Genomic DNA, 23,632 nt, shown 5'->3' on the forward strand with positions numbered 1-23,632 from the left:
CTGACACTAGAACTAAAGCTTAGTGCCATTCTCTGCTGCCAGATTTTGGGCTTCCTAACAGGCAAACCCTAGTTTATAGAGATTAGCAGCACCACTTCCTTCTCACGGATTCTCAACACAGATGCCCAATAAGGTATAATGCTAGACACTGCTCTAAATTCATCATTAGATCTGCTAGTGACTCCATCACTGAAGGTCTATCAGATAAGAGATCTGTATTCTAAAACATGGGTTACATGACAACAGAATTTCCATTAATGTCAAGAAAATCCAAAGAACTGGTCATAATGTTGAGGAAGCAGGAGACAGACCAATCTGCAATTAAAAACTCTTAACATAGGGGGTTAGCAGCTTTTAATGTCTTGGCATTTGTGAAAATTCTGCTAAAAAGGCAAATGCAAAAGCCTAAAAATAGGAGGATCCGCTCCACGGCTACCAACGAGAGGAACGTCTGTACTTCCTCAACAGCCATTTTTGGTGACAGGCTGTGCTAAAAATCTAGCGGGTCTGTTGTGTCTTGTGTCGCAAGTTCAGTGACGCAGTAATGACGATTTTCTCCGGCCAATCAGTGACCAGCAGAGTTTACACGTCACGTTTTGGTAACGGTTCGGCGCGCTTGGAACCTCGGCTGAGGTGTTACTAAAAAAAGGACCAGGTACCAGGTACTGTTCCCAGTGGAAAGCCCCCCAAAAGTGAGCTGAACTGAACCGTGTCGTGCCGTACTATGCAGTGGAAAAGCGCAATTAGAGGATCAGCCTCAAGAACCAGATATGTACAACTTCCTAGTCAGAGGATCAGCTTTAAACAGCTCCTCAAAGTAGCCAGCACAGCAGGTCACAATTTCATCATCAAAGGAATGTTCCATCACCTTACCTGACTGCAACTCTCCATGGAACAGACTTAGATGTGCGTAATGTTTCGATTTCTCCGTAAGCAGGATGTTAGTCACTACACCATAGTCGGGTGGGAGAGAGACAGAGCTGGAGAGAGGACTGGAGGCGGCCAGAGAGGCATTTTGACTGTGTGGCCTGGACTTTGGGGGAACGGTGCAAGAGGCACTGGGACGTGCACTGACATTATTGTAAATATATTGTAAATAAACAGTGTGTGGTGGAGCCAATGATGTCCGTCTGTCTGTATCCGGGTTCAAGTCCACAGTGCATATGCACTGTAAGTTGGGTGTGCAATGGATGAACAAGAAGATTTCTGGAGTGAACTAGATGAAGTTGTGGAGAGTGTACCAAAAGGGTGAGAGAGTGGCGATTGGAGCACATTTCAATGGACATATCTGTGTAGGAAACAGAGGGCATAAGGAGGTGATGGGTAGGTATGCACTCAAAGAGAGAAATGCAGAAGGTCAGACTGTAATGGATTTTGGTAGTGGTAAACATGTATTTTAAGAAAAGGGAGGAATTCACACGGTGAGATACAAGGGTGGAGGAAGATGCACACAGGTGAATTATATCCTAGGCAGGAGGGGCAGTTTGAAGGAGACTGGAGACTGCAAAGTGGTGGTAAGGGAAAGTGTAGTTAGACAGCATAGGGTGGTGGTCTGTAGCATATTTTGTATTTAGTCAGTGTCTATATATCAGACAAGGATGAGTTACTCATTGTACAAGACAGCATTCTATTAACTTTGGCAGGAGTACCTATAAAAATGGCAAACCTGCAATGTCCCAAGAGCTGCAAAGGCAAGCTGTCCTTTTAAGGACTGTGAGCCAGCTCAAAGAGCAATGTAAACAGCAAAGAATCCATTCTGGCGTTATATTTTTGTCAAATGCTCTGAGGAGACACGAGGAGGAGAGTGAGGACAGAGCCAAGGATCAAATGGTGAAAGCTAAAAAAGGAAGACTATAAGGTGTAGATCAGGGAAGAGGCAACACAGGCGCTGGGTGGCAGTGAAGAGTTACCAGATAAATAGGCAACTACAGCAGAAGTGATAAGGAACACAGCTAGAAGGGTGCTTGGTGTGTCATCTGGATATAGGAACGAGGAGAAGGAAACCTGGTGGTTGAATGGGGAAGTACAGGAGAGAATACAGAGGAAGAGGTTGGCGATGAAGAAATGGAATAATCAGAGAGATGAAAAAAGTAGACAGGAATACAAGGAGATAAGGCATAAGGTGAAAAGAGAAGTGGCAAAGGCTAAAGATAAGGCATATGATCAATTGTACGAGAGGTTAGACACTAAGTAGGGATGTGACCCCTCGTGTAATTAGAAATGGTGGACACTAGACTAAACTTTAGGTGTCTAGTATGCGGGACCGAGCAGGACTAGGATGGTGGTGTAAGACAGGGAGACACAGACACAAAAGGGTTTGGTTTTGCAAAGGATACACAAAAACAGTTATGTTACGGAGCCCAAAATGATGATTATAGAGTACTAGGGGGTTAGCCCCCTGCTCGCTTCACAAGCAAACCCCCCCAGCCTATGCTACGTGCCAGTACTTTCGTGTCTCTGCTGCTTACGTTGTGAAGAGGGAGGCTGAATGCACCCCAAGGAGAAGTGGTCGCTCCTTCAAAACCCCCACTTAAATGGTGATACAATGGGAAACAAATCCAGTTTTGTTTTTTTTTTTACCTCATCTTTGGTCGATCAGCTTGCTGGCCTGCTGCTGTTGCTACGCGAGTTCTTGATATTTTTTAGTTTATAATTTAAACTAAACATATATATGTAGGTTTTAAAATAAGCACAATTTAAAGCGTGACAAAAACCATGACAAAAAAACGTCACATAAAATTGTTGCACTTTTAGGCTTAGGATTTTATATATATATACAGTATATATATATATATATATATATATTGTGAAACCTGGCCCCGGCACAGACAGACGGACAGCATATTTTTGCCCAACACACTGTTTATTGACACACTATTTACAATATAAAAGTCCTAGTGCACACTCACACGACCCCAGTGCCTCTGCACCGATTTCCCCAAAGTCCAGGCCCACAGTCTCTTGTGCCTTCCTGGCCGCCTCCCGTCCTCACTCTCCAGTTCCGTCTCCTTCCTCCCGACTTCCACCCATGACTGGAGGGAGGCGGCCCCTTAAATAATGCCCCGGATGAGCCCCAGGTGCTTCCTCCATCCTTGGCCACGCCCCAGCGTGGCGGAAGTGTCGGCTGCCTTCCTGGCGCTCTCCGGCGCCACACAATATCTTCCCCGGCACTTCCTGGTGTGGCGGAAGTGTCGGGTTCCCGGGATAATCAGGCACCGGGGCGCCGCCTGGCGGTGGGCACGGGTCCCCAGGGCTGGGCTTCAAAGCCCTGTACCTGAGGCCCCGATGCCTAACCAGGACGGACGCCCCCACTCTGTCTGGAGGAGGCACTCGCCCTCCTCCGGTCCTCCAAGGCGTCCCGGCCGGGCTCCTGCCCGACCGGCAACCGCCGGGATAAACCGGCATCGGGCGCCGCCTGGCGGTGACCACGGCCCCTACAGGAAGGGCTTCCGTGCCCTCAACCCGTGGCCTCCAACAGAACCAGGGCGGACGCCCCCTCGCGGTCTGGAGGAGGCACAAGCCCTCCTCACGTCCTCCTGGGCGTCCGGCGGGCTCCGCCCGGCGGGTGCCACAGTGCCCACCGCTAGCGAGGACACGTGGGTCGAGCGGCACAACCGAAGGGCAGCCGCGTCCCCAGCGAGGGTCCTACTATGTCCCCAGGGTCCAACACGGCACCCTGGGACATCCGTCTTCGGCACCCTCGCCCGGCGCAAACGTCCCCTGTGGTCTGCGCGCTCGCCCCGCTGTTCCCCAGCGGGTCACTGTAAACCTCGGCGTGGAGCACTCCAGCGGGCGCCCGCGTTCAGGCGGGCAGGTCCCCGCCGACGTCGGCCCTCAGCGCTCGTCGGGGCTTCGGGCCTGTAAAATAAAGAAAAAGAGGGCCAGAAGCACAGCGAGGACACTCATCCCGAGCGCTCCGTCGGTCTCCGTATCGACCGTGCTTCTGCCCCCCTCCGACAGCCCCCAACTTGCCTGCTGAAGTCCTCCGCCGCAGGTTCCATGCCCGTCCGCTCGTCCGCGGCACGCTCTCGCAGGCGGCTCGCCCAGCCGCCCAGGGGATCTCCTCTGCCCAGCGGGCGGACGGCCCTTCTCGGGCGCGCACCCAGCGCCGCGTCCTCTCTATCGGAGGAACCGGCATTCACCCGCCGGTTCCTCCTTCTTTTCTTGGGCGCTGGCGGTCTGGGTCTGAGCACAGCAAAGCTCAAATCCAGCCCGTCTGCGTCCAGGCAAGCGACGGGAGACAGTTGCAGGCTTGGGCGCGGGCGCTGGGCCCCGGGGCACTCAGCAGCCCCGATCCTACCCGCCCCTGCATATTCGAGCTCCTCGCCTCGCTAGCTGTCTGCACCGCGGCGTCTGCTGTCGGGAGGTTGCTTACTTGGAGCTGATCGTCCGTAGCGGTCACAGCCATGTTCGGCAAACCTCCCCGCTTGCTTTACGGGGACGGTACTACTCACCACCCCCGCCGTGTTCTGCCGGCCTCCGGTTCCAGCGCCCGCGCCGATCCTCCGTCTCACTTTCGGTGTCAGTCCCGAGGCGACCGCCTTCTCCATCAGCTGCTCACACTGCGCGGCGAGAACACGTAGCAGCTCCTCTAAAGACGGCTTGGCGGGCGAAGGGACTCCTCCGGCGCCGCGCCGAGCAGCTGGTGGAAAGAGAGAGACAGGCGTCGGTGGGCTTACCTGTCCATCAGCTCCCGCGGCGCCTGCCTCCTCTGGGCCACTCCCTCTGGCCCAATCGGGTCTCGGTTTGGCACGAGACTGGCGTTCCTTGGGCCCGCCTCTATCCAATCATCGGCGGGCACGCCAAGACACACCGGCCAATCCCGTGCCTGTCAGCGGCGGGACTTCCAGCCAGCGGCCATCTGTCTCCCCTGTTTTGGCTGCGGAGGCGTGCCTCTTCGCCGCACCGCAGCTGCGGCCGACTTCGCGGTCTTCTCAGCGGCCGTCGCGCGCGCCGGCAACCCGTGGCCCGCGTGCTCCTGCCACAGGCGGGATCCGGTTCGTCCCTCCCTGCGGAGAACAAGGTACATCCAACCCCGCAGGGCAGGGTACTCACCTCCCGAATCCCGTCGTGCTGAGGCCCCTGCCTCGGTGTGGCCTTCATCGAAGCCACGCCGGCCTGGCTGTCCGTCTCAACAACGCGGCTCGGAGCCCGCTGCGCTCCAGCGAGTCCGTTCCTCCTCCGCACCGGGGATGGCCTTTCTTCCGGTCGGCGGTTTCGGGGTAAAGCGCTCCGGGCCCGTTACGGGCGCTCCTGCGGCCAGTGTGTGGGTCCGCTGCTGCGCGGGCCGTTCACAGAAATATTTGATTTTGAAGCAGGTCCCGTCTTGTACCAGGCGGATCATCTGCGACTTCGCCACTGTGAAACCTGGCCCGGCACAGACAGACGGACAGCATATTTTTGCCCAACACACTGTTTATTGACACACTATTTACAATATAAAAGTCCTAGTGCACACTCACACGACCCCAGTGCCTCTGCACGATTTCCCAAAAGTCCAGGCCCACAGTCTCTTGTGCCTTCCTGGCGCCTCCGTCCTCACTCTCCAGTTCCGTCTCCTTCCTCCCGACTTCCACCCATGACTGGAGGGAGGCGGCCCCTTAAATAATGCCCCGGATGAGCCCCAGGTGCTTCCTCCATCCTTGGCCACGCCCCAGCGTGGCGGAAGTGTCGGCTGCCTTCCTGGCGCTCTCGGCGCCACAATGTCTTCCCCGGCACTTCCTGGTGTGGCGGAAGTGTCGGGTTCCCGGGATAATCAGGCACCGGGGCGCCGCCTGGCGGTGGCCACGGGTCCCTACAGGGCTGGGCTTCAAAGCCCTGTACCTGAGGCCCGTGCCTAACCAGGACGGGCGCCCCCACTCTGTCTGGAGGAGGCACTGCGCCCTCCTCCGGTCCTCCAAGCGTCCGGCGGGCTCCTGCCCGACCGGCAACCGCGACGGGATAAACCGGCATCGGCGCCGCCTGGCGGTGACCACGGGCCCCTACAGGAAGGGCTTCCGTGCCCTCAACCCGTGGCCTCCAACAGAACCAGGACGGGCCCCTCGCGGTCTGGAGGAGGCACAAGCCCTCCTCACGTCCTCCTGGGCGTCGGCCGGCTCCCGCCGGCGGGGCCAATATATATATATATATATATATATATATATATATATATACACACATATACACATATATATATACAGATATATATATATATAGAGTAGATTTACAGTGCTGACTAAAAATCCCAAATGAAAAACGCACACAAACTAATGAAACCCATTTATACACAAAAACCAAAAATAACGCTAACTTCCTCCACAATAATCCAAGTCAGGAAGCAGCTCCTCCAAACAGTGTATAGTACAGGGTTTACCAACAAAAATATTCAAAATACAGAAAAAGAAAAAAGTGTATACAAAAATAAAGAGTGCACCCTTAACCACAATCCAATAAACACCTCCATCAAAGCTAATCAAGAGATATTTATCAAGACATATACAAGAAGAACAAATATTTACAAAAATCAAAGCACAAGCTACAGTCCTTAGTAAACTCAAGAGAATGCTCTACCAAGTACCTCACTCAGCACGATCTAGCCGAAAGACCCCGTCTAGAGACCGGAAATTCCCTTTTGTATATGGCACAATAATGCCGACCTATTAAGCTGTCAAACGGTAACCTTCTATGGGCACGCACATGATGTGTTACCCGCCCCACAAAATTCCTATTAAAATGCAGGGGGCTGATGCGTGCACGCATGCGTATAGCTATGTCAGTATTGGAAATGCGAACTGCACTTCTCTCACAACTGAAAGTAAGCCCTTTTTTTCCCCCCGAGCTACTGCCCCTATAACTGCCAATATGGGATCCCCTTGAAAGCCACGGCAAGCAGAAACTAAGATGCTTCATGCTGCATTTTGCTCTTCCAGTGCTACAAGGTCATTGGAGGCACACACAAGTAGTAGATGGACGACACCATCCCGGACGGACAACAGCACATGACACCTGCCGCAACCCTTCCCAGAAGCCACTCATATACTCGATGAAGATATCCCTCTCTTTCGAAATGGACAAAAAGGCAAGATTTATTCCTTTATATCTTATTTGCCCCTTTTCTCCCAAACTAATGCCCCACTCTCAACACTGCTGAAGACACAAAGCTAACTTTATTTAATGGCTGGTAATGCCAGTGAGGCACATTACCACAAGGGAGAAAAGGACCTGTACCAATTGGCTGGACAGAGGGACCGAGCTGGGAAAGATGAGCAGGAGGTTAGGATGATAAAGGATAATGATGGAAACGTACTAAAAAGTGAGGAGAGTGTGTTGAGCAGATGGAATGAGTACTTTGAGAGGCTGATGAATGAAGAGACAGAGAGAAAGAGAGAAGGTTGGAAGATACGGAGATAGTGAATCAGTACCTGTACTTGTTCTTGTTATCTGTATTTGAATTAGCATCGAGGAGGTAGGGTAAAAAGCAGCTGTAACTAATATTGGTATTTGTAAGCAAATAACCGCATTGTCGTAACAGCGATTCCTTAGTTTAAGGGGAAGGCTTGGCAGTGCGCAGGTAAGCGGCCAGCGTTAAGACGCAGATCAGGCACAAGGGGCTGTAGGAGCAAATAAGGTAGTAAAGTTTTATTTATTTGTTTATTTTAGATTAAACAGTCCTTAGTGGTCCAGAGGAAGAACAGTTAAGTGGGTTAAAGCGTAAGGGTTCATTAATACTAGGGAATACAAACAGAGCGAGTGGAGAACTTATAAGTAAGAGGAGTGCAAAGTTAAGAGAAGAGACAAAGCAACGTAAAGTTAACCTCATAGAAAGACAAATAGCAGACAGCTGAGAGGGAGAACAGTACAGGAGCTTAAGGGGAAATGGTGTAAAATATCTGTAGCAGATCTTAGTGTTAACCATTTAAGTTAAGGAACAGCCGAAAGAAGAAGAAATTTAATTTTAAGAAAAAAATAAAAAGTTAATGGCAGTTTACTAATCCCAAATCAAATTTTAATAATGAGGCCAGTGCAATGCAAGTCCTGTTGCATGTTGGACTTTTTAGATGATGGTTTGGAAGAGCCAGTTGTCTATGAGGGCTGCATTTAAAAGAGATGCCAGCTGATCCAGCACCTTGAGCTCAGGGTCGTTGAACTGGAGGAGGAGTTGGCTGACCTGCATTGTAATAGAGAATTGGCGGACTTGGCCCAGGTGTCCTTTAGAGAGATAATGTGCACCCCCAAGGTGGCGCGGGAGGAGATTCCAGACCAGACAGGTAGAAATTGGTGGGTCACGGTCACAAGGTGTAAGGTAAAGGGTGCACACTGTCCAGGGGCATCAACCCCAGAATTAGAAGTGTTAAACCATTATCACGTCCTTGCAGAGCTGAATGGTGTCTCTGATAATTCTGAGGTGGTAGGTAGGGATGAGAAGCCCCAATGGACCACTTTAAAACCAGTTCCCAAAAATAGAGAGGTAGTGATAGTTGAGGACTCAGTCATTAGGGGGATTGAAGCGCAGGTGTGCTTCAGAGAGAGAGAGAGTGTCTCACGGTGTGTTGCCTTCTGGGAGCACAGGTGGGAGACCTCCCTGGAAGGGTGGATAGGCTCTTGGCCAGAGTGGGAGTGGATCCAGTTGTCATTGTCCATGTTGGAACAAATGAAATACATAAGGGTAGTCTGTCAGTTCTGCGATCCAAATTCAAAGAGTTAGGTGCCAAGCTGAGGAGCAGAACTGACAAGGTAGTCACGCACCAGTCCAGGTAAGATTGAGGAGATTAGAAGGCTTAACGCTTGGCTCAAATCTTTTTGCAGGGTAGAAGGTTATAGGTTTATGGGGCATTGGGACTCCTTTTGGAACAGATAGGACCTGTTCCGCCATGACGGGTTACATCTGAACTGGAGGGGCACCAATGTATTGGGGAGGCGTATGTGTATGCTAGGATTGTTTAAACTAGGGGATAGGGAGTTTAGGACAGGCCAGGTTTAGATCTATACATGGAAGAACAAACAATGGTGTAGAAATAAAAATGCATAGTAATGTAAATTCTAAGCAAACATTTAAATACAGTAGTAATACATTAAAAACAGCTTGCCTTAAGGCTAGAAGTATCAAAAATAAGGTAAGTGAGTTGGAGTTGTATGTAGCAGAGCATAATTATGATATTATAGCAATTACGGAAACCTGGCTAAATAACAAAGATGTGAATGAGTGTAACATAGAGGCATACATATTTTTTAGGAAGGATAGACAGAACAGAAAAGGAGATGAGGTTGCTGTTTATGCCAAACAGGATTTAAATATAAGTCCCAGTATTTAAATGTAAGTCCTCCGGTTGGATGATGAGCCCCATCCTAGTGAGGACATGTGGCTTTGCCAGGAAAATATTAGGCAAAGAGGTCATATTTTAGGAGCATATAGACCACCCAATTCAGCCAGTAATTTCAACACATATCTTTTAGTAAAATCAAAAAGGCAAGTTTACAGGGAGATATTGTAGTCATGGGGGATATTATCCAAATATTGACTGTGATAACCTTGGAGGAGCACAAGTTTTTAGAAGCAATCTGTGACTGTTTTTTAACACAGCATGTTAAAGCACCAACACCAATAGTAAAGGGGAATTAAAAGATAAAGACAGTGAAATAGTGGATGCCCTAAACTTACATTTTTCTGAGGTGTTTACAAGTGAGCAAGTGGATAACCTCCCAGACGTAAACGCGACTACTAAGGAGGTACTGAGGGATTTGGAAATTGTAGAGGGAGAAGTGCTGATCAGATTAAATAGGTTGAAATCAAACAAATCAATAGGACCAGATAACATTTATCCTCGTGTTCTTAGCACTAGAATTACCAGAGCCTATGAAAAAACTTGTAGATCCATCACACCTTAAAATGCTTTGCACCTCTCTGTCAGCGTCTTTTGTCTTTTAAATGTGTTGATAAGCAGCAAACAGGAAGCAGCCTGCTATCACATCCCCCACTCCACACAGTTTTTTCAGCTCAAGTCTGTTTACCTGTGTGTCAGTTGCTTAGAGTTGTATAGAGTGAGAAGTCAAGCAAAATGACACCTTTTATAAATACTATATTGTTATTTGGAAAACTAGCATTTCATGTGTGTTCCGTGGCTACAACGATCTATGTAAACACATCGTTAAAACAGAAACATTTTTCATGTTTTAGTAATAATTGACAAAATGTAGACATGACGTGTATAATGTATGAAGTCTGAAATCCAAATAACAAAGAAACACTATCACAAAAGATACAAATATAACAGACCAAATGTGCTTTCATTCACAAATATATATCTGCAGAAAAACAACTCGCGTTAGGGTGTGACATTGACACGTAGTTGCTACGACAGCTTTGGTGGCGCAACAGTATCAACTGTTGACTGGTAATCAAAGCTTCACGGGTTGGATCCCAGACGAGTCCATTTTGAGAAGTGAGCTGCACGTATTCTTACTATATTAGAATAAAAACATACCATTGATTCCAGTCTGTAATAGCTGGTGTAATTTATGATACTTGTAAAGGTTAGCTTTGGTTTTTTTTATTCAGTTTTATTCTCTCAGCCGAGTTCACAATCCCAACTACCCCCGCATTTTACATTGCTGTTTTCAAATAGATGCGCTATAACAGAAGTGAACTCAGATCATGACGACGCTTCTACATCGGATCAAAAATGTGCTTTTGCCATCGCTGTACTTTGTATATATACATGGGAAGCTCTGCACTCTACTTGTGACTGTAGGAAGTAAGTTAATAAAGGTAAATGGGTAAATAACATTCGATCTGGCTTTTATGTAAGTAACATATAAATGTTAATGTTTTGGGCACATGCACCATCCTTTGTATGGAAGAGCCAGATCGAACTGGACATTCTCTGATCTGAAGGGATAAAAGCTGACACAAAAACGCTGGTGAATCTGCTTTCTTTGTATCTCACCGTCACTTTATTTTTTTTTTATTCAGTTTTATTCAGTTTTCCTGCTGCACTGAATAAGCTCACGTCTTCTGGTGCACGGTGTCGAAGCAGCAAGGAGAAAAAAAAAGAAAGAGACAAATATATGGGACAATGAGGTATAAAATTAATCAGAAAACATCATCGCACTAATGCAATATTATTTGAAAACGAACAGCGTCAGTTCGGGTGTGAATTTACGCTGGCGCTGTTACTTACAGTCAGATCAGGAGAGGCGGGGGTGTTAGAGCGTGATCGTGATTGAGAAAATAAAACTGGAGCTTATTCAGTGCACCCCCCCAGTTGTATTGTCTGATTCATGTTCAAGTTTCCAGACACACACCCCTTTACTTGAAAACCGTGTCAGGTGCAAATGGATTTAAGGTGGGCGAGATTTACGAGTTTTCTCGTAGGCTCTGGTAATTCTAGTATTAAGGAGGCTAGTGAGTACACATATAAACCCTTGACACATATTTTTAATAATAATAATAATTATTTGCATTTATATAGCGCTTTTTCTCACTACTGAAAATGCTCAGCAATTGCAAGTTAAGGGCCTTGCTCAAGAGCAGGGTCCCTTTTGGCACTTATGGGATTCGAACCGGCAACCTTCCGATTGCCAGTGTAGATCCCTAGCCTCAGAGCCACCACTCTGCCTTTAGGAAATCACTGCGCACTGGAGAGATTCTGAAGGACTGGAAAATGGCAAATATCATCCCATTATATAAAAAGGGTGACGGGGCAGATTCAATCAACTATAAGCCAGTTAGCTTAACATGTATCACATGAAATGGAAGGAATTATTACAGATAAGACTGAGAAACACATGGCAAGGACAGGAGTTACTCTGAACAGTCAGCATGGGTTCAGAAGAGGGAGGTCGTGTTTTACTAACAAGCTGGAATTCTATGAGGAGGCAACAAAAGGATACAATCAAAGTGGAGCATATGATATTATTTATCTGGACTTTCAGAAAGCATTTAATAAGGTGCTACATGAGAGGCTGGGCATCAAATTAAAAGAAGTGGGAGTTCAGGGTGATGTTTTTAGACGCGTGCAGAATTGGCTCAGACATAGGATGCAGAGGGTGATGGACGAGGAACCTCATCAGAACTGGCCAGTGTTAAGAGTGTTGTTCCACAGGGGTCAGTGCTAGGGCCGCTGCTATTTCTAATATATATATATTAATGATTTAGATAGGAATATAAGAAACTAGCTGGTTAAGTTTGTAGATGATACCAAGATATGTGGATTAGCAGATAATCTGTAATCAGTTATATCATTACAGAAGGACTTGGATAGCATACAGGCATGGGCCGATTTGTGGCAGATGAAATTTAATGTCAGTAAATGTAAAGTATTACACATAGGAAGTAAAAATGTTAGGTCTGAATACACAATGGGTTGTCGGAAAATCAAGACTACACCTTATGAGAAGAATTTAGGAGCCATACTGAACTCTAAGCTATCGCCTTCCCGACAGTGTTCAGAAGCCTTTAGGAAGGCTAACAGAATGTTAGGTTAAATAGCACGATGTGTGGAGTACAAGTCCAAGGATGTTATGATCAACCTTTAAAATGCACTGGTGAGGCCTCACCTTGAGTACTGTGTGGAGTTTTGGTCTCCAGGCTACAAAAAGGACATAGCAGCGCTAGAAAAGGTCCAGAGAAGAGCGACTAGGCTGATTCCAGGGCTACAGTTTAAGCAAAAGAAGTTTAAGAGGTGACAAAATTGAAGAGTTTAAAATTATGAAGGGAATTAGTACAGTGTATCAAGACTGTTATTTTAAAATGCGTTCATCAAGAACACGGGGGACACAGTTGTAAACTTGTTAAGGGTAAATTTTGCACAAACATTAGGAAGTTTTTCTTTACACAAAGAACGATAGACACTTGAAATAAGGTACCAAGTAGTGTGGTAGACAGTAAGATGTTAGGGACTTACAAAGCGCGACTTGATGTTTTTGGAAGGAAATGCAACCGATTAGCAAAGAAGTAGTAAAGACAACTTTGAAGAGGATGAAGAATGGAAATGCTGCTGGTCCAAATGACAGAACTGTGGAAACATGGAGGTGTTTAGGAGAGATGGCAATGAAGTTTTTAACCAGACTGTTTAATGCAGTGTTGGAAAGTGAGACGATGCCTGAAGAGTGGAGAAGAAGTTTAATGGTACCAGTTTGTAAGAATAAGGGTGGTGTGTAGGGCTGTAGTAACTGCAGGTGGATAAAACCGATCAGTCACAGAATTAAGTTATGCGAAAGACTAGTGGATGTTAGGTTAAGAAAGGAGGTGATGATTAGTGAGCAGGAGTTTGGTTTCATGCAAGGGAAAGAGCAGATGCGATGGTTGATCTAAAGGTGTTGGAGAAAATATACAGAAGGCCAGAAGGAGTTGCATTGTGTCTTTGTGGACTTAGAGAAAGCATATGACAGGGTGCTTAGAGAGGAGTTGCAGTACTGTATGAGGTAGTCAGAAGTGGCAGTGAACTATGCAAGAGTGGTACAGGATATGTATAAGGGAAGTGTGACAATGGTGAGGTCTGCAGTAGAACTGACAGATGCGTTTAAAGTGGAGGTGGGATTACATCAAGGAACTGGCTCTGAGCCCTTTCTTACCTGCAATGATGATGAACAGGTTGACAGACGAGATTAGACAGGAGCCCCCATGGGCAATGATTTTTGTGGAAGACATTGTAATCTGTAGCGGGAATAGGGAACAGGATGAGAAGACCCTGTAGAGGTGGAGATATGTTCTAGAGAGGAGAGGAATGAATGTCTATGGGAACAAGACAGAATATGTGTGTGAATGGGGGGTGGGAGTCAGGGGAATGGTGAGGATGCAGGGAGTAGAGTTGACAAAGGTGAAGGAGTTTAAATACTTGGAATCAACAGTATACAGTAATGTGGAGTGTGGAAGACAGGTGAGGAAGAGAGTGCAGGCAGGGTGGAGTGGATGGAGAAGAGTGGCAGGAGTGATTTGTGATAGAATGGTACCAGTAAGAGTGAAAAGGAAGGTGTTCTAGATGTTAGTGAGACCAGTTAAGTCATATGAATTGGAGATGGTGCCACTAACGAAAAGACAGGAGACAGAGTTGGAAGTGGCAGAGTTAAAGATGTTAAGGTATGCATTGGATGGGACGAGGATGGACAGGATTAGAAATGAGTACAGTCAAGGGTCAGCTCAGGTTGGAAGGTTTGGAGACAAAGTCAGAGAGATGATTGTACTGATTTGGACATGTACAGAGGAGAGATGCTGTGTATATTGGGAGAAGATTGCTAGGGATAGGGCTGCCATGCATGAGGAAAAGAAGAAGGCCTCAGAGGAGGTTTATGGATGTGGTGAAAGAGAACAAGCAGGTGGTGGGTGTGACAGAGCAAGATCCAGAGGACAGGAAGATATGGAAACAGATGATCTGCTGTGGCAACCCCTAACAGGAGCAAATAAAACAAGAAGAAGAATAAGCTTTTGATTCTCTTCTAGCATTTTGTGTTTTGTTATATATATATATATATATATATATATATACACTAGCAAAATACCCGCGCTTCTGCAGCGGAGAAGTAGTGTGTTAAAGAAGCAATGAAAAAGAAAAGGAAACATTTTGAAAATAATGTAACATGATTGTCAATGTAATTGTTTTGTCACTGTTGTGAGTGATGAGTGTTGCTGTCATGTATATTACATATATATATATATTTACACACACACAAACATATATATATACATATCTATACATATACACATATATATACACACACATATATACATATATATATCTACATATATACACACAATATATATATATATATATATATATATATATATATATATATATATATACATACACACACACATATATAAACATATATATACATATACATACATATCTACATATATACACACACAGCTATTTCAGATCAGTGCAATACCTGTTTGTTAAAATGGATAACTCCGCTCTTACGTGCAAGTCTGCATGGATATTATGAACTATCGATTTGTTCAAGTTCTATTTAAATTTTAAATAGAAGGAATTTTTATTTAGTCGACAGAAATATCTTTGGTAGGAATGGTAAAACAGACAGGAATATTATTCTGAATAAATCAACTCAAACCTTAAACAACTTATAATATTTTGCTCTCCATAAAAATATATCCTGTCTAAATTATACAAGTTAGAAATAAAGTAAACGTTAAAAGAACAAACATTCAAATTTCTTTACTCTTATGTAATTTTATATAAAAATAAACTTAGATTTTAAATATCCCAAAAGATTTTGCTCTCCATAAAAATATATCCTGTCAAAATTATACAAATTCAAATATGAACATGCTGCATAACAAAACCTGGAAATATAAATAAAATGTGTTCCTTTCAGCAATAACAAATCAAATCATTCAGTTGTCTTTGCTCATATGTCATTTTAGAGCTGGACGCCTGGCATCTTTTTGGCAACAAGTTCGTTTCTGTTTGGTGTGAGGTTCTGTGTTGTGGAGATTCTCAGGATGGATTGCAGGTGCTCATCAGTGAGGCGACTCCTGTGTGCTGTTTTGTTAGTCTTTATCACTGAGAAGAGCTTCTCACACAGATATGTGGTATCAAACATGCACAAGGTTCGAGCCGCATGTAGACGGACTTTTTTTGTTCTTCAAAGTCACCAAAGCGCCGTGCAAACTCAGTGCGCTCAGTTTATCAGCAAAGTGCGATTTGGGAACACCGTAGTGACGACTTGGTTTAACATTACTTGGCAACAGGGAAAGTGGGGCAAATTGCACTGGTGCATTTGTGTCTCCCATAAAAGCAGCTTCACTTGAAATCACTTTGTGATTGTGCACGGGTAAAACGTCCGCTGAAGTGTCAGATTCTTATTTAATTCTTCTGCTTTCTGTATCTTCTGCATTGCATTCAGGTTACCCTGATGTTTTGTCTCATAGTGCCGTCTTAGATTAAATTCTGTAATTACAGCCACATTAGCTCCACAAATGAGACACATTTCAGTAAACATATACTCAGCCTCTCATCGGTTTTTAAAGGCTCTATTTTCAGAATCAACTTTTCTCTTCAGCATCGTGTGAGCTAGCTTCGCAATAACTTGCAGCATCATAAGCTAGACTTGATTAACGGTAAGTGTTACAAGGCAGCTGAAGCGCTGCATTATGGGATCTGTAGTTTATTGTGTTACCAGCGCTTCATATACCCGGCCATTAATAACAATAATACAGTATATAAAATGATCTCGCGGCGGATATAATTACACGCCGGGCGGATGTGGCCCGCCCTTGAGTTTGACACATATGGACTAAATAGAACTTGAAAAGATATATTTTTTCAAATGTGATCGCAATTCAGATAGAGTTGACGCACTACAGCCTGCATGCCTCAATAAGTCATCCTCCCTCGCTCTTACTTTTTACCGTTCATCTAATGAATACACTGAGTATGGCTTTACCAAAACAATCATTGATGGCGAATAAAGTATCCATTATTCGAGTATGTAGATCGGGATATATATATATATACATATATATATACCCGCGTATCGCAGCGAGAAGTAGTGTGTTAAAAAGCTAAAAAAGAAAAGGGAACATTTTAAAAATAACGTAACATGACTGTCAATATACAGTATTTGTTTTGTGAGTGTTACTGAGTGTTGCTGTCATCAAGGATTTGATTATCATTATTTCTTTCAATCAGGTTCATATTTGTAGGATGTGTTGTGTTCAAGTTACATTCCGTGTTTGTCAATCGTTGTAAAGATGACAGGTTTCATTCATCGATTCGTTTCTTACTGCATCAATAAACAGCTCGTCTTCTTCTTTATCTGAGACCTGACACACTGCATGCACGGGTTTTTTACACTGTCTTCCTTTAGCGGGACATTGACTTTTCCACGTGTGCTTTGTTTCCGCAGTAGCTGGATTTATGAATATGCTTGTATGTATCAGGCGCTTCATATTTTTGCTGCCTTTTCAATTGTGTAATTCGGTTTTGTTCAGCGCTCTTTGGAACTGTTGCTTTTATCTGTGCACTGCGTCAGTTCACGTAAGCCATTCGGTGTACATGCATCGAAGTTTCCCAGCTGTGCTGGTGCCATCTCGTGCTATGTCCATGGCTGTATTTAATGTTACCTTAGTCCTGGCACTTAAAACTTTCTCTCGCAGTTTCGCTGAGTTTGTGTCAAACACCACCCTGACCATCTCATCTTCCTCTGCATAAGCACAGTCCTTCACCCGTGAATATTTAGTGGAGTTTGCTATTGGATTGCCGCTGACGGACGGCCTTATATGGGCAGGCACTAAATTACAAACGCCAGCGCAGCCTGTCTATGAACTTAATTTAAAGTGTAGGTTTACATCGTGCTTTGTTTCCGAAGTAGCAGAACTCATGAATATGGTTGTATATGTCACTCGCTCGCTTCTTATTGTTTCGCTGCCTTCTCAATTATATAATGCATGTTTTCTTCAGCGCTTTTGGAGGTCTTCCTGGTTTTCTATGTACTGCGTGATTACGTGGGAGGCGTGATGATGTCACGAAACTCCGCCCCACGGCGTTCAAGCTCATCTCCATTACAGTAAATGGAGAAAACTGCTTCCAGTTATGACCATTACGCGTAGAATTTCGATATAAAACCTGCCCAACTTTTGTAAGGAAGCTGTAAGGAATGAACCTGCCAAATTTCAGCCTTCCACCCACACGGGAAGTTGGAGAATTAGTGATGAGTCAGTGAGTGAGTCAGTGAGTGAGTGAGTGAGTGAGTGAGGGCTTTGCCTTTTATTAGTATATATATATATATATATATGTATATATATATATATATATATATATATATATATATATATATATATATATATATATATATTTTTTTCTTCTTTTTTTCCTCTTTATTCAAATTCAGAACTTTGTGTTTCATATATTAATCTAATATTTGGTGTTTAATATGTGATATTAATTTGTATCCAGGGCTAATCATTTGATTTTTTAATGTGCTACTATAACTTCTGTATTCATTTGAATATTTGTGAAGTGCTTTGACTATGGGAAAGGTGCTATATAAATAACATTATTATTACAGCATGCTCTGGGAAAATGGAGAATGCAATTCCAGTGCCTTCACAAGTCGTCAGGGATTTCCACAAGCCTTGAAAAACACAACTTTTTAATTTTGTGCCACCTATACTATTTGTTGTTTTAAGTCTCCTTTTTGTGTAGCATTTCTTCCATTTCCTATTGCTAGTCACCTTTTGAACCCATTTATAGATTTTTGAATAATATGTTAACTCGTTTTAACTATTAGTCAAAATATTTTTTACATGCTTTAATTGCTTTTATTCACTTTTTTATGATTGCACATATCTGACATATTTGACAGTGGAAGTACACGAGATCAATATTCCTGTTATAAATAGTCTATAATATTCTGGGGTGGATGCTGGGGAGAAGCCTATTAAACAGTGCCTTACACTCATTAGATAAATGTCATATGAGGGACTTTGGGAAACACCCAGTTAACTAACTCGCTCTTTACTTACGTTGTTCATTATCTTGTTCGCTATTCACTAAGATCAATTGCTACCCTGCATCTGTGATACTACAGAAATGGTCATAGTGAAACCTCTTCAAACTTTCTTCCAATGCCTCAGAATGAATTACAAACAGAGAACTTGCGAAATTTACTATGAAGGCACTTGTGCGTGTTATCTCAGCCATCTGTTTTACCTTTTTTCCTATAATATACTACTGTATAGTATAATATACTTGTTCCTTTATTGGGTTTTTAAAATACCAATCTTGTATATTCAAAATAGACAGATAATTATTGCTAGTAAAATATTTTGACATTAAATGAATTTTATTAACATTGTCGTACTTCAGAACAAATGAGTCAGAAGGACCCTGCTTCATTTCATATGTGATGAAAATTGTTGAAAACACTGTATTCTGCTGTTATGTAATTTTAAATGTCTAACCAAATTTGCAGTGCCAAACATCTTTACTTTAGTTTCACAGCTTTTTCCTAGCACATGTTAGAACACAAGAACATGAGAAATTCGACATACAAGAGGAGACCATTCAGACCATCAGTCTTGTTTGTATAGCAAACAGCTAACCTGTCACAATATCTCATTTAGATACTCCTTAAACATTGTCAAGGTTTCTGTTTTTTTTTTAATTGAATTTATTAAAAGCAAATAACATTTTCTGTTTCAACTACATGACTCGGTAGTTTGATCCAGATCAACACAACTCTTGCGTAAAGAAACGCTTTCTGGTTTCAGTCCTAAATGTGTTCCCTCTTAATTTCCTCTGGTGTCCTCGAGTATGTGATTTATGGTTAGGCTGAAAGAATCCTTGTGGATCTACTTTAGCAATGCCTTTGAGAATTTTGAAAACCTAGATTAGGTCCTCACACAGTTTCCCCTACTTGAGACTAAACAGGTTTAAAATAAAATGTAAGCTGGTGTGTGTGAGCCAATTGTGCTTATGACAGAAAATGTTAAAAGTCTCATTTTGATGTACAGTAACACTCCTGCATATTATATGGCAATCTGATGATCACACATAATGAGCACCTCTGTAAAATGAACCGTGTGTCACTGATGAGACCAAAGTTGTAGAACTGGTTGCCAATGGCTACTTGGCAACTGTTAATGTCAAGCACTGTTTGTATTGTGGGCTATTAAACACACTCACCCAAACATCCAAGAGAAATAGGTCCACATTCTGCTGTATGGCATGGGCGTGGACACATAAAACATAACATGTTTTTGCAGCAGTGTCCATTTTTAACACAACTGCAGGAATCTACTGCACTCATATTGCAATAAGGGCACCTAGTGAGAATTAAACCGCTTTTGTTACCCATAAACAGTGACATTCCATTAAATGCACAAGTCATCTGCGATGTCAATATGACTTTTGAGGCATGTTCATGTATGTACATTTACAAGACGATTATGACTTCAAAAGGTAAACTGCAGAAAAATGTGTTTACCAGGTATTAAAAAAATCTGATTTTTTTTTGGCATAATAATTTTCCTATTCTTTGGCATACACATATATTCCTGATCAAATCCATCAAAGTTTTATAATTTAATTGAGATTTTGGGTTATGCTTAGTTTCTCCATTTGTGGTGTCATGTATATTTTTTTTACACAGCACTTTTGAACTGCTGAGCAGGTATTATTGTTTCACTCCCCAAACATGCAGAATATTGATAGTGCCACACATCTGTCCCACATTGTGACGATTCAAGTCATCAGTTATATGCTGAAGCTTTGTGGCACTTTACAGGAGACAACTGTTCTCCTCCCCACCCATTTATTGATCTTATGTTCTAGACAGGTGGTACTACAAATTTTACAGAGGACAAGTACCTGCCCAAAACAAAAAAAAACTCATTTGCAATCTGTACATATGTTGTTCAAATATGCTAAGTATTAAAAAATAAATTACCAGCAACATACTGTAAGTGGTGTCATGTCGGTACTCAAAAAATTTCTGGTTTTGGAATTTCGGATTAGGGATACTCAGCCTGCATTTTATGAAGGCTTTGAACCACAGAAAATTCAAATGAATTATTGTTTGCCTTGTATATTTTCTTTGTAACCTTGTTAATTTTTGTTTAGTTATTATTGTAGTATTTTGTATTTTGATCACTCTATGGCTCAGCTGCCATGATATAATGAATTATAAAATGCACCGCCTGCTTTGCAAGATAACAGCAGTAAAAGGAATATAGGAAAAGGAAAATGTAAACTGAAACAGGCAAAATGTTACTTCCAGACTAGAGTCAAACAGTGGCCCAAGCACTATATGTGGGAAAAGGTACATTCTCAGTCATTATACGACTTTATTGTTCTGTATAGCACTGGCATAAAAAGTAAATAAATCAACTGACTGAAACTAGAAAGAAAAGTAACTTACCACGGCTTTGCAGCTCTGATGTAAGCTGACGTTCAAGATTTTCCCTTATCTCTCTTTCTCTAAAAAGTTCCATTTTTAATTCTTTCTTCTCTTGTTGTACCTGTTTGTCTTGAACTCTGGCATTATCCACTGCTACCTTCAAAAGACCCTAAATATGGAAAAAACAGAATGGAAGTGGTATTGTAAATCCTGTAATATCACAGTAAATGTACATTAAAAATGCTGAGGTAGTACTTTATGTACCTGAATGTTGGTCAAAAGGGTCTCGACTGAAGACAATCCATCAGCAAACAAAAAAGGAGCTGGGAATCCTGGGGGTAGTGCCTGTCCAGTTAATGGGTGTTTATCAAAGCTCTGCTTTATTACAGGTAATGCCAGTTGAGTGTCATCTGAAAATGTAGAGAAATCATGTAAAACTCAAGGTACATTTTATATTTCACTGTTTTCCATTGGACAGGCTCAAAGTAGTGAATACAATTACAAATATAATAAGGTTAAAACAAACCATTATGAATACTGGTAACTGATAAAACAGAAGCAACAATCTAGGTTAACTGTCTGAATAAGATATTGAGGTGCAATGAGTTGCCAGAACACCATGAATATACCCTAGTACAGGGGTGCCCAATGCTTCGATCTCGATCGACCGGTAGATCACAAGGTAGTGCAGGTAGATTGCATTGCATTCAAAATTTTTTTTTTTTTAATGTTAGTCTATCATATATGCTCCTTTTTGGCATTTGCCACTTGATTGATATACAGGGCAGCCAGTCTGAGATCTCTTTTCTTCTAACACACTGGTCATCCTGCACGCACGTTCAAAGTAACTACTGCAAAACTCCGGCTGTGATCTAGCTAGCCTTCCAATTTATATCGGCTAAAGAAGGGATTTTAAAAAAAAAATTGTTTGGGGAGGGTACGTGGAATTGGAAGAGGATTTTCTTTTTCTCACATTGTCACAATCGAAGTGCATTTGTCTGATCTGTCAATCTATCATTGCTATTCCAAAGAAGGAAAATGTGGAAAGGCACTTTCGAACTGTTCATAAAAACTACGAAACTGACTTTCTTCTGAAAAGCGATCTGAGAAAGAGAAAGGAGAGGGAACTAAAATTGCAGTTAATCGGACAGGCGTCATTTTTCACTTGGCTGAATTCAAAAGCTCCTTGACTGCATTATTCAGCTCTACTTATATATGCGAGTCAGCCTTTTCCCACATGAAGATTATTAAATCCAAATACTGTAGTGACCATAAATGTATTGAATTGTTATTGTGCCATAAAGGTTATTCAGTTATGCAAGGTACGACAACATATATTTTACGTATAAAGTATACTCAGTGTGTGTATTATATATATATGTTATATATATATATATACTAGCAAAAATACCAGCTTCATGGAGAAGTAGTGTGTTAAAGAAGCAATGAAAAGAAAAGGAAACATTTTGAAAATAACGTAACATGATTGTGAATGTAATTGTTTTGTCACTGTTGTGAGTGATGAGTGTTGTTGTCATATATATATATATATATCTACATATATACACATACATATACATACACACATACATACATACATACACACACATATATACACACAAATACATATATATATACATACACACACACATATATAAACATATATATACATATACATACATATCTACATATATACACACACAGCTATTTCAGATCAGTGCAATACGCTGCTTGTTAAAACGGATAACTCCGCTCTTACGTGCAAGTCTGCGTGGATATTATGAACTATCGTATTTGTTCAAGTTCTATTTAAAATTTAAATAGAAGGAATTTTTATTTAGTCGACAGAAATATCTTTGGTAGGAATGGTAAAACAGACAGGAATATTATTCTGAATAAATCAACTCAAACCTTAAACAACTTATAATATTTTGCTCTCCATAAAAATATATCCTGTCTAAATTATACAAGTTAGAAATAAAGTAAACGTTAAAAGAACAAACATTCAAATTTCTTTACTCTTATGTAATTTTATATAAAAATAAACTTAGATTTTAAATATCCCAAAAGATTTTGCTCTCCATAAAAATATATCCTGTCAAAATTATACAAATTCAAATATGAACATGCTGCATAACAAAACCTGGAAATATAAATAAAATGTGTTCCTTTCAGCAATAACAAATCAAATCATTCAGTTGTCTTTGCTCATATGTCATTTTAGAGCTGGACGCCTGGCATCTTTTTTTGGCAACAAGTTCATTTCTGTTTGGTGTGAGGTTCTGTGTTGTGGAGATTCTCAGGATGGATTGCAGGTGCTCATCAGTGAGGCGACTCCTGTGTGCTGTTTTGTTAGTCTTTATCACTGAGAAGAGCTTCTCACACAGATATGTGCTACCAAACATGCACAAGGTTCGAGCCGCATGTAGACGGACTTTTTTTGTTCTTCAAAGTCACCAAAGCGCCGTGCAAACTCAGTGCGCTCAGTTTATCAGCAAAGTGCGTATTTGGGAACACCGTAGTGACGACTTGGTTTAACATTACTTGGCAACAGGGAAAGTTGCACTGGTGCATTTGTGTCTCCCATAAAAGCAGCTTCACTTGAAATCACTTTGTGATTGTGCACGGGTAAAAACGTCCGCTGAAGTGTCAGATTCTTATTTAATTATTCTGCTTTCTGTATCTTCTGCATTGCATTCAGGTTACCCTGATGTTTTGTCTCATAGTGCCGTCTTAGATTAAATTCTGTAATTACAGCCACATTAGCTCCACAAATGAGACACACGGGTTCAGT

At 42.6% G+C, this 23,632-nt stretch overlaps 1 protein-coding gene across 1 annotated transcript in view; it reads right to left on the reverse strand.

Moving 5' to 3' along the window:
- Positions 1-23,632, reverse strand: part of dacha (dachshund a) — an 853,183-nt gene that overhangs the window by 106,493 nt on the left and 723,058 nt on the right. Inside the window, exons 6-7 of the mRNA XM_039765764.1 lie at positions 21,103-21,248; positions 20,860-21,007 (exon numbers count right to left, since the gene is read on the reverse strand). Coding sequence (XP_039621698.1) covers positions 20,860-21,007; positions 21,103-21,248 — 294 coding nt within the window. The remainder of the gene's footprint in view (positions 1-20,859; positions 21,008-21,102; positions 21,249-23,632) is intronic.

The sequence above is a fragment of the Polypterus senegalus genome, chromosome 10 (genome assembly GCF_016835505.1).
Source record: "Polypterus senegalus isolate Bchr_013 chromosome 10, ASM1683550v1, whole genome shotgun sequence".
NCBI classification, from domain to species: Eukaryota; Metazoa; Chordata; class Cladistia; order Polypteriformes; family Polypteridae; genus Polypterus; species Polypterus senegalus.